Source organism: Bufo bufo, chromosome 7, assembly GCF_905171765.1.
Source record: "Bufo bufo chromosome 7, aBufBuf1.1, whole genome shotgun sequence".
In the NCBI taxonomy this organism is placed as follows: Eukaryota; Metazoa; Chordata; class Amphibia; order Anura; family Bufonidae; genus Bufo; species Bufo bufo.
In genome coordinates this window covers 231,686,893-231,699,385 of record NC_053395.1, presented here as the reverse complement: position 1 = coordinate 231,699,385, position 12,493 = coordinate 231,686,893, and the positions used below count along the sequence as shown (strand labels likewise).

Here is a 12,493-nt window from a genome sequence, read left to right as displayed (position 1 = left end):
ACAGTCATCCTCTCCTCTGAAATGGCTGTTAAAAGGGGGAAATAGACTGTATTCTCCTGTCGGACAGTCATCCTCTCCTCTAAAATGGCTGATAACAGGGAACAATCCCATCCCTCCCTGAAATGGCTGATAACAGGAAGCAATAGACTGTATTCTCCTGTCCAACAGTCATCTTCTCCCCTGAAATGGCTGATAACAGGGGGCAATAGACTGTATTCTCCTGTCCTACAGTCATCCTCTCCCCTGAAATGGCTGATAACAGGGGGCAATAGACTGTATTCTCCTGTCCTACAGTCATCCTCTCCCCTGAAATGGCTGATAACGGGGAAAATAGACTGTATTCTCCTGTCCTACAGTCATCCTCTCCCATGAAATGGCTGATAATAGGGAGCAATAGATTGTATTCTCCTTTCCTACAGTCGTCCTCTCCCCTGAAATGGCTGATAACAGGGAGCAATAGACTGTATTCTCCTGTCCTACAGTCGTCCTCTCCCCCCGAAATGGCTGATAAAAAGGGGCAATAGACTGTATTCTCCTGTCCTACAGTCATCCTCTCCCCTGAAATGGCTGTTAAAAGGGGGAAATAGACTGTATTCTCCTGTCCTACAGTCATCCTCTCCTCTGAAATGGCTGATAAAAGGGAGCAATAGATTGTATTCTGCTGTCCTACAGTCATCCTCTACCTAGAAATGGCTAATAACAGGTGGCAATAGACTGTATTCTCCTGTCCTACAGTCGTCCTCTCCCCTGAAATGGCTGATAACAAGGAGAAATAGACTGTATTCTCCTGTCCTACAGTCATCCTCTCCCCTGAAATGGCTGATAGCAGGGAGCAATAGATTGTATTCTCCTGTCCTACAGTCATCCTCTCCCCTGAAATGGCTGATAACAGGGAGCAATAGATTGTATTATCCTGTCCTACAGTCGTCCTCTCCCCTGAAATGGCTGATAGCAGGGGGCAATAGATTGTATTCTCCTGTCCTACAGTCGTCCTCTCCCCTGAAATGGCTGATAACAGGGAGCAATAGACTGTATTCTCCTGTCCTACAGTCGTCCTCTCCCCTGAAATGGCTGATAACAGGGGGCAATAGACTGTATTCTCCTGTCCTACAGTCATCCTCTCCCCTGAAATGGCTGATAACAGGGGGCAATAGATTGTATTCTCCTGTCCTACAGTCGTCCTCTCCCCTGAAATGGCTGATAACAGGGAGCAATAGACTGTATTCTCCTGTCCTACAGTCGTCCTCTCCCCTGAAATGGCTGATAACAGGGGGCAATAGACTGTATTCTCCTGTCCTACAGTCATCCTCTCCTCTGAAATGGCTGATAACAGGTGGCAATAGACTGTATTCTCCTGTCCTACAGTCATCCTCTCCCCTGAAATGGCTGATAACAGGGAGCAATAGATTGTATTCTCCTGTCCTACAGTCGTCCTCTCCCCTGAAATGGCTGATAGCAGGGGGCGATAGATTGTATTCTCCTGTCCTACAGTCGTCCTCTCCCCTGAAATGGCTGATAATAGGGAGCAATAGACTGTATTCTCCTGTCCTACAGTCATCCTCTCCCCTGAAATGGCTGATAACAGGGGGCAATAGACTGTATTCTCCTGTCCTACAGTCGTCCTCTCCCCTGAAATCGCTGATAACAGGGGGAATAGATTGTATTCTCCTGTCCTACAGTCATCCTCTCCCCTGAAATGGCTGATAACAGGGAGCAATAGACTGTATTCTCCTGTCCTACAGTCATCCTCTCCCCTGAAATGGCTGATAACAGGGGGCAATAGACTGTATTCTCCTGTCCTACAGTCATCCTCTCCCCTGAAATGGCTGATAACAGGGAGCAATAGACTGTATTCTCCTGTCCTACAGTCATCCTCTCCCCTGAAATGGCTGATAACAGGGGGCAATAGACTGTATTCTCCTGTCCTACAGTCATCCTCTCCTCTGAAATGGCTGATAACAGGGAGCAATAGATTGTATTCTCCTGTCCTACAGTCATCTTCTCCTCTGAAATGGCTGATAACAGGGGGCAATAGATTGTATTCTCCTGTCCTACAGTCATCCTCTCCCCTGAAATGGCTGATAACAGGGAGCAATAGACTGTATTCTCCTGTCCTACAGTCATCCTCTCCCCTGATATAGCTGATAACAGGGGGCAATAGACTGTATTCTCCTGTCCTACAGTCATCCTCTCCCTTGAAATGGCTGATAACAGGGAGCAATAGACTGTATTCTCCTGTCCTACAGTCATCCTCTCCCCTGAAATGGCTGATAACAGGGGGCAATAGACTGTATTCTCCTGTCCTACAGTCATCCTCTCCCCTGAAATGGCTGATAACAGGGGGCAATAGATTGTATTCTCCTGTCCTACAGTCATCCTCTCCCCTGAAATGGCTGATAACAGGGAGCAATAGACTGTATTCTCCTGTCCTACAGTCATCCTCTCCCCTGAAATGGCTGATAACAGGGGGCAATAGACTGTATTCTCTTGTCCTACAGTCATCCTCTCCCCTGAAATGGCTGATAACAGGGGGCAATAGACTGTATTCTCCTGTCCTACAGTCATCCTCTCCCCTGAAATGGCTGATAACAGGGGGCAATAGACTGTATTCTCCTGTCCTACAGTCATCCTCTCCTCTGAAATGGCTGATAACAGGGAGCAATAGATTGTATTCTCCTGTCCTACAGTCATCTTCTCCCCTGAAATGGCTGATAACAGGGGGCAATAGATTGTATTCTCCTGTCCTACAGTCATCCTCTCCCCTGAAATGGCTGATAACAGGGAGCAATAGACTGTATTCTCCTGTCCTACAGTCATCCTCTCCCCTGATATAGCTGATAACAGGGGGCAATAGACTGTATTCTCCTGTCCTACAGTCATCCTCTCCCCTGAAATGGCTGATAACAGGGGGCAATAGACTGTATTCTCCTGTCCTACAGTCATCCTCTCCCCTGAAATGGCTGATAACAGGGGGCAATAGATTGTATTCTCCTGTCCTACAGTCATCCTCTCCCCTGAAATGGCTGATAACAGGGAGCAATAGACTGTATTCTCCTGTCCTACAGTCATCCTCTCCCCTGAAATGGCTGATAACAGGGGGCAATAGACTGTATTCTCTTGTCCTACAGTCATCCTCTCCCCTGAAATGGCTGATAACAGGGGGCAATAGACTGTATTCTCCTGTCCTACAGTCATCCTCTCCCCTGAAATGGCTGATAACAGGGGGCAATAGATTGTATTCTCCTGTCCTACAGTCATCCTCTCCCCTGAAATGGCTGATAACAGGGAGCAATAGACTGTATTCTCCTGTCCTACAGTCATCCTCTCCCCTGAAATGGCTGATAACAGGGAGCAATAGACTGTATTCTCCTGTCCTACAGTCATCCTCTCCCCTGAAATGGCTGATAACAGGGGGCAATAGACTGTATTCTCCTGTCCTACAGTCATCCTCTCCCCTGAAATGGCTGATAACAGGGGGCAATATACTGTATTCTCTTGTCCTACAGTCATCCTCTCCCCTGAAATGGCTGATAACAGGGGGCAATAGACTGTATTCTCCTGTCCTACAGTCATCCTCTCCCCTGAAATGGCTGATAACAGGGAGCAATAGATTGTATTCTCCTGTCCTACAGTCATCCTATCCCCTGAAATGGCTGATAACAGGGAGCAATAGACTGTATTCTCCTGTCCTACAGTCATCCTCTCCCCTGAAATAGCTGATAACAGGGAGCAACAGATTGTATTCTCCTGTCCTACAGTCATATTCCCCCCTGAAATGGCTGATAACAGGGGGCAATAGATTGTATTCTCCTGTCCTACAGTCATCCTCTACCCTGAAATGACTGATAACAGGGGGCAATAGACTGTATTCTCATGTCCTACAGTCATCCTCTCCCCTGAAATGGCTGATAACAGGGAGCAATAGACTGTATTCTCCTGTCCTACAGTCATCCTCTTCTCTGAAATGGCTGATAACAGGGGGCAATAGACTGTATTCTCATGTCCTACAGTCATCCTCCCCCCTGAAATGTCTGATAACAGGGGGCAATAGACTGTATTCTCCTGTCCTACAGTCATCCTCTCCTCTGAAATGGCTGATAACAGGGGGCAATAGACTGTATTCTCCTGTCCTACAGTCATCCTCTCCCCTGAAATGACTGATAACAGGGGGCAATAGACTGTATTCTCCTGTCCTACAGTCATCCTCTCCCCTGAAATGGCTGATAACAGGGAGCAATAGACTATATTCTCCTGTCCTACAGTCATCCTCTCCCCTGAAATGGCTGATAACAGGGAGCAATAGACTGTATTCTCCTGTCCTACAGTCATCCTCCCCCCTGAAATGTCTGATAACAGGGAGCAATAGACTGTATTCTCCTGTCCTACAGTCATCCTCTCCCCTGAAATGGCTGATAACAGGAGGCAATAGACTGTATTCTCCTGTCCTACAGTCACCCTCTCCTCTGAAATGGCTGATAACAGGGGGCAATAGACTGTATTCTCCTGTCCTACAGTCATCCTCTCCCCTGAAATGGCTGATAACAGGGAGCAATAGACTATATTCTCCTGTCCTACAGTCATCCTCTCCCCTGAAATGGCTGATAACAGGGAGCAATAGACTGTATTCTCCTGTCCTACAGTCATCCTCCCCCCTGAAATGTCTGATAACAGGGAGCAATAGACTGTATTCTCCTGTCCTACAGTCATCCTCTCCCCTGAAATGGCTGATAACAGGAGGCAATAGACTGTATTCTCCTGTCCTACAGTCATCCTCTCCTCTGAAATGGCTGATAACAGGGGGCAATAGACTGTATTCTCCTGTCCTACAGTCATCCTCTCCCCTGAAATGGCTGATAACAGGGGGCAATAGACTGTATTCTCCTGTCCTACAGTCATCCTCTCCTCTGAAATGGCTGATAACAGGGGGCAATAGACTGTGTTCTCCTGTCCTACAGTCATCCTCTCCCCTGTAATGGCTGATAACAGGGAGCAATAGACTGTATTCTCCTGTCCTACAGTCATCCTCTCCTCTGAAATGGCTGATAACATGGGGCAATAGACTGTATTCTCCTGTCCTACAGTCATCCTCTCCCCTGAAATGGCTGATAACAGGGGGCAATAGACTGTATTCTCCTGTCCTACGGTCATCCTCTCCCCTGAAATGGCTGATAACAGGGGGCAATAGACTGTATTCTCCTGTCCTACAGTCATCCTCTCCCCTGAAATGGCTGATAACAGGGGGCAATAGACTGTATTCTCCTGTCCTACAGTCATCCTCTCCCCTGAAATGGCTGATAACAGGGGGCAATAGACTGTATTCTCCTGTCCTACAGTCATCCTCTCTCCTGAAATGGCTGATAACAGGGGGCAATAGACTGTATTCTCCTGTCCTACAGTCATCCTCTCCTCTGAAATGGCTGATAACAGGGGGCAATAGACTGTATTCTCCTGTCCTACAGTCATCCTCTCTCCTGAAATGGCTGATAACAGGGGGCAATAGACTGTATTCTCCTGTCCTACAGTCATCCTCTCCCCTGAAATGGCTGATAACAGGGGGCAATAGATTGTATTCTCCTGTCCTACAGTCATCCTCTCCCCTGAAATGGCTGATAACTGGAGGCAATAGACTGTATTCTCCTGTCCTACAGTCATCCTCTCCCCTGAAATGGCTGATAACAGGGGACAATAGACTGTATTCTCCTGTCCTACAGTCATCCTCTCCCCTGAAATGGCTGATAACATGGAGCAATAGACTGTATTCTCCTGTCCTACAGTCATCCTCTCCCCTGAAATGGCTGATAACATGGAGCAATAGACTGTATTCTCCTGTCCTACAGTCATCCTCTCCCCGGAAATGGCTGATAACAGGGAGCAATAGACTGTATTCTCCTGTCCTACAGTCGTCCTCTCCCCTGAAATGGCTGATAACAGGGAGCAGTACAATGTGTTTCAGTGTAAAGTAACTGAATGTGATCTAATAAACCTCTAGGTGTTTTCCGTAAATCTCCGGTGTATGTGCGCCCACTAGTGGCTACAAAAGTATCTCACATGAACATTAAAGGGATTGTCTCATAGGATACCTCCCATTGTCTGACAGCTGTGGGCCCCACCACTGGGACCCGCTCCTATATCGAGAATGGAGCCCCAAAAGTGGTGGAGGGAGCACCGTGCATGCTCAGCCACCCTACATTAATTTCTTTGGGGCCACTGTAAATAGCTAAGCGCTGACTCAGCAATTTCCGTCTGGCCCTTTGAAGTAAATGGGAGAGGTGGCCAGTCATGCGCGTTGTGCTCCCATTTACTTCTAAGGGGAGACCACTTGGTGGTGGCTGGACCACAGTCCTCCGGCCACCACTCTGTGGGGCTCCCTTCTTCATATAAGTGCGGATTTCTGCGGTGGGACCTGCACCTATAAGACAATCGGGGCATAACCTAGCATATCCTTAATTGCCCTTTTCTACCCTGTTCAATTGAAGATTCAGCCATTTCTGCTATAGGTAAATCTCATATTGATTTGGGGGGTGATTTATTCTACAGTCTGTCCCTCCTCTAATAGACTGTGTCCGCTATATCCACCACCATTTATTGGGAGATCTCTAGCGCCTCTTCTGGTTCCGAGATCTTCGCTCAGCAGATAAGAGGAGGACACTGGGCCTCTATTGGGGTCACACCCTTCACATACCGAGGCACAGATCATCCTTAAAGAGGACCGGTCCCCTCTCCTGACGCGACAGGTCTTAGTAAATACCTGGCACCTAACAATTCTGGAACATCTAGAGCTCGTGTGTTGTTTCTCTGTTATTCCTCCTGGAGTGTGACAAACTTCCCAAAACAGGACTCCCAAATCAAAAGGAAACTTATCTTTTATACAACTTTATTTTAAACAATTCTAAATGGCTGATTGGAATGTATTTGATTTATTTTACTGTTTTAATGGCCCCAGAGGCTCATGGAGTCTGCAGCACTATGGAATCCGTATACTGGTGCACCGCTGACATGCATGTGGTGTACGGAGCGTGCTCAGTAATGGCAGGAGCACTCAGCGCTGTTTGTGCCCGCTGCACTCAGCTAAAAGCTCTGCATGGCACATCGGTGTAGGCTCTCCTGTGCTATGCCAGCAGAGCGGGCGCAGGCAGCGTCGTGTGCTCCTGCCATTACTGAGATCACTGCTGCCCCAGCGGCTTCTGTACACCACAGGGCCGATACCGATATTTTGCGAAACTTTCAGGCCGATAGCCGATAATTTATACCGATATTCTGTGAATTTTCATTTTTGAAAAAAAAAAATCCGTACTGGCTGCCATGGTAACCGATCGGAGCCCCAGGCTTACACTGCTGGAGCTCCGATCGGAGGAGGAGGGGAGAGGGGACCCTGTGGCCACTGCCACCAATGACTAATACTGGGGGGGCTTGGGTGGGGGGGGCGTTCTGTGCCACCAATGTTTTTAATTCTGGGGTGGGGGGCGCACTGCCCCACCAATGTTTTTAATATGGGGGTGGGGGGCGCACTGCGCCACCAATGATTAATACTGGTGGGCTTGGGGGGGGGGGGGGCGCACTGCACCACCAATGAAGATAAATCTCTCATTCGTTCATATACAGGAGGCGGGAGCTGGCTGCAGAATCACATAGCCGGCTCCCGACCTTTATGAGCGGTAGCTGCGATCCGCGGCACTTGAGGGGTTAACTACCGCGGATCGCAGCTATCGCTCATAGAGGTCGGGAGCCGGCTATGTGATTCTGCAGCCAGCTCCCGCCTCCTGTATATGAATGAATGAGTAAGTTAACATCATTGGTGGCGCAGTGGTCACAGCCCCGCCCCTCCTCTTTCCATCTGCCTCTTCAATGGCGGCAGCAGCATCACAGGGGGAGGGAGACACTGCTTCCTTCTCCCCTGTGCTGCTGAGGTAACGCGGAGAGCGCTGAGAAGCGCGATCTGTGTTCCCCATACATTATCGGAATATCGGGCAAAATAGATGCCGATACCGATAACGGTCAAAATCCTGAATATCGGCCGTTAATATCGTCAAAACTGATAATCGGTCGATCCCTAATCTATAGCATATGTGGCGTCCTTTACTGTATCTACAGTGTATCTATAGCATAACTTTAATGTATCAATATTGTATCCATAGTGTATCAAAATGTGCAAATATTGTACCTAGAAAGCATAGAATTGGTCCTGTCATAAACCGTGCCCCTTTTACCAACACAGAAGGTGATGCAGAAGGTGACACGTCTGGGAGGGGTGAGAGGGTGGGGGTCCCGCACCTCCCATAGACTTCAATGAAGTGTACAGCAGTCGGGGGCCACCAGTCTCATGATAACGGGGCCCATCAGGAATTTATGGCAGCTCCTCCAAGTCATGGAGGGAAATGGGGACAAGAGAAATGAATAAGACCGTGATAACCCGCGATGGGAGCAGTCACCCAACTTTCCCAAAACCAGATGTTGAAATGGCTGCACAGAACCTGGGGAGGATACCTGGACTCGTCTTCCCTGGGGTTGTGTGGGTTATTTGTGGCATAAGAAGGGTTAAGGCCTCATGCACACGACCGTTGTGTGCATCCGTGGCCGTTGTGCCGTTTTCCGTTTTTTTTCGCGGACCCATTGACTTTCAATGGGTCCGTGGAAAAAACGGAAAATGCACCGTTTGGCAGCCGCATCCGTGAGCCGTGTTTCCTGGCCGTGAAAAAAATATGACCTGTCCTATTTTTTTCACGGTCAACGGTTCACGGACCCATTCAAGTCAATGGGTCCGTGAAAGAACACGGATGCACACAAGATTGGCATCCGTGTCCGTGATCCGTGGCCGTAGGTTAGTTTTTATACAGACGGATCCGAAGATCCGTCTGCATAAAAGCTTTTTCAAAGCTGAGTTTTCACTTCGTGAAAACTCAGAACCGACAGTATATTCTAACACAGAAGCGTTCCCATGGTGATGGGGACGCTTCTAGTTAGAATACACTACAAACTGTGTACAAGACTGCCCCCTGCTGCCTGGCAGCACCCGATCTCTTACAGGGGGCCGTGATCAGCACAATTAACCCCTTCAGGTGCGGCACCTGAAGGGGTTAATTGTGCTGATCACGGCCCCCTGTAAGAGATCAGGGCTGCCAGGCAGCAGGGGGCAGACCCTCCCCCCCCCCCCTCCCCAGTTTGAATATCATTGGTGGCCAGTGCGGCCCCCCCCTCCCTCTATTGTAATAATTCGTTGGTGGCACAGTGTGCGCCCCCCATCGGCCCCCCCTCCCTCTATAGCATTAACAACATTGGTGGCCAGTGTGCGGCCTCCCATCTCTCCCCCCCCCCCCCCCCCCCCCATCATTGGTGGCAGCGGAGTTCCGATCGGAGTCCCAGTGTAATCGCTGGGGCTCCGATCGGTAACCATGGCAACCGGGACGCTACTACAGCCTGGTTGCCATGGTTACTTAGCAATAGTACAATAGTAGAAGATTCATACTTACCTGCTCCAGGCTGCTGCTGCGATGTTAGTGTCTGGCCGGGAGCTCCACCTACTGGTAAGTGACAGGTCTGTGCGGCGCATTGCTAAATGAACTGTCACTTACTAGTAGGAGGAGCTCCCGGCCGGACACGAACCTCGCAGCTCCCAGGTAAGTATGAATCTTTACTATTGTACTATTGCTAGTAACCCGCTGCCACCAATAATCGGGGGGGGGGGGGGGGGGGGGGGGAAGGGGGGAGGCCGCACACTGGCCACCAATGTTGTTAATGCTATAGGGGGAGGGGGGGCCAATGGGGGGCGCACACTGTGCCACCAACGATTTATTACAATAGAGGGAGGAAGGGGGGGGGGGGGCACACTGTGCCACCAACGAATTATTACAATAGAGGGAGGAGGGGGGGGGGGGCCGCACTGGCCACCAATGATATTCAAACTGGGGAGGGGGGGGTCTGCCCCCTGCTGCCTGGCAGCCCTGATCTCTTACAGGGGGATATGATAGTACAATTAACCCCTTCAGGTGCGGCACCTAAGGGGTTAATTGTGCTGATCACGGCCCCCTGTAAGAGATCGGATGCTGCTAGGCAGCAGGGGGCAGTCATGTACACAGTTTGTAGTATATTCTAACTAGAAGCGTCCCCATCACCATGGGAACGCCTCTGTGTTAGAATATACTGTCGGAAATGAGGTTTCACGATCTCACTCATATCCGACAGTATATTCTAACATAGAGGCGTTCCCATGGTGATGGGGACGCTTCAAGTTAAAATATACCATCGGATTGGAGAAAACTCCGATCTGATGGTATAAAAGGGACTCCAGACTTTACATTGAAAGTCAATGGGGACGGATCCGTTTGAAATGGCACCATATTGTGTCAACGTCAAACGGATCCGTCCCCATTGACTTGCATTGTAATTCAGGACGGATCCGTTTGGCTCCGCACGGCCAGGCGGACACCAAAACGACTTTTTTTTCATGTCCGTGGATCCTCCAAAAATCAAGGAAGACCCACGGACGAAAAAACGGTCACGGATCACGGGAAAACGGAACCCCGTTTTGCGGACCGCAAAAAAATACGGTCGTGTGCATGAGGCCTAAAGCTTGGATTTTCTATCCTTTGATGGCAGATGACTCAAGAGTCTGGATAAAGCCTCATTCACACGTCAGTGTTCGGTCAGTGATTTCCATCAGTGATTGTGAGCCAGGATTGGAGCCTCCACAGACATAAGGTATAAGCGAAAGATCTGCACCTGTTCTGGGTTTGGAGACGCACCTGGTTTTGGGTCGCAATCACTGATGGAAATCACTGACCGAACACTGACGTGTGAACGAGGCTTAAGGGATGAGGAGGGGGACACTTCAGGGGCCCCTGATACTGTTCCAGCTTTTGGCGCTGGCGTCGAGGGATTATCACCATGATAAGTTGTAATGGCATCGTACAGGCACTAACAAGCGGCGTGCTGCCAGCCCCTTATCTCAGATGACCTCCTGGCCTGGGGTGCAACAACCTATGTCAGGGAAGCCCCACAATTCACCTGAATAGACGCGGAGAATGATGTGCGTCCGCTAATTCTTCTGTGCAGCCATATCTTCATTATTATTTATATAGCGCCAACATATTCGGCAGCGCTGTACACAGGTTGTCACCTCAGTCCCTGTCCCCACGGAGGCTCTGCCTCTTCTCCTGCAGGGATGACCCTCCATCTTCCCAGTGTCCGGAATGGTGAATATATCTGGTGATGCAGCCATATGCTGGTCAGGAGTCTGGGAAAGCTGGGTGACCATCCCTGGATACATGATTCACTAAATCCATTTATTAAAAATAAAAAGGGCCCCTCCCCCGTTCAATGTCCCTGCCATAAACCGTAACCAGGAAGAGAAGGTGTGTATTTCATTATATACGGTATTACATTATAGACAGTGTTATATATAGTAGTCGTCGACCAATGGCCAGTGTCACCCAAATTCAATCTGAGTCACCAGATCGTTATTATACGTTACTTTATATAACACACAGGGCTGTAGATATAGCAGAGCTGTGTTTGCCACTGGTTACAGCCCATGATGATATCACAATATGTGATGTGGTTTTACATAGGACTGCTGCTGCTCTGTCTGGTTCAGCGCTGCTTTCTCTTCTACGCTTTCCATGCACATTGGCGCTTCCATCCAATCCTGTTCCTGGGGGGCCGGGCGCCGCTGTGCACTGAACACCCAGAAGGAGATGATTGACTTCATAAAATGTGAAAACCTCCTTTACTCAGCCTTACATAGGACTGCAGATAAAACAGTCCAGTTATCACAGTGCAGAATAGAAACAGTTAACTGACCAATTCAGCTCTGCTACATCTGTCCTAAAGCTTTCCTGTCCTACCCTACAATTACCTAAAACGCATGTTGTACCTGAAAGTGAATTCCTTCCAATGGATGTTTATATCACATCAGCCTCAGACCTGATGGGAGTTATAATCATCACACAACCAAGTAGTCAGAGGTCCCCCATAGCTCCCAGTAAGAAGGGATCCTACATGTGTGGCCCCCAGTGACACAGGAGTGGCAACAGTCCGATTCATATGTCATTCATAACGTCTATTCTGGGGAAACCCTTTAAATGCTGAATTAGTGATAAAGTATCAGACTGAGATCAGATACAAAGTTGCAGTCGTCGTCAGTGATGCATCAAGTGAAATATCAGACATGGGAATGAGTGTCCCAAAGCTGACATCTGGGGGAGGGGGGCTGATGTTTTACCTGCGCCCATGGCTGGATCCTGCGTGCTGCGCTCTCCTGGCAAAATGTGCCCCGACCCCACTGAGCATCACACTTTTCAGCTCCCAATTCTGGTGAATGATTCACCCGCCGGGTCCTGCCCTCCGCCTGGGCTGCCAATAACATCCTGGAGAGACTTTCACTCATTAAGATGAGATGTGAAGACTAATTATCATGAACCTTTGGACCAGGCCAAGCTCACAGACAAGGTCTTGGTTGTTTTTTGAGATCCTGGAGGAACCTTGTGAGATCTGTGGA

General features: G+C 49.1%; 1 protein-coding gene across 1 annotated transcript in view; it reads right to left on the bottom strand.

Annotated features, from left to right (window-relative positions):
* LOC121008839 (solute carrier family 15 member 2-like) overlaps window positions 1-12,240 on the bottom strand; it is a 70,301-nt gene extending 58,061 nt beyond the window's left edge. The window contains exon 1 of the mRNA XM_040441540.1: window positions 12,218-12,240. Coding sequence (XP_040297474.1) covers window positions 12,218-12,227 — 10 coding nt within the window. The 5' untranslated portion in view covers window positions 12,228-12,240. The remainder of the gene's footprint in view (window positions 1-12,217) is intronic.
* Between the last annotated feature and the right edge of the window lie 253 nt (window positions 12,241-12,493).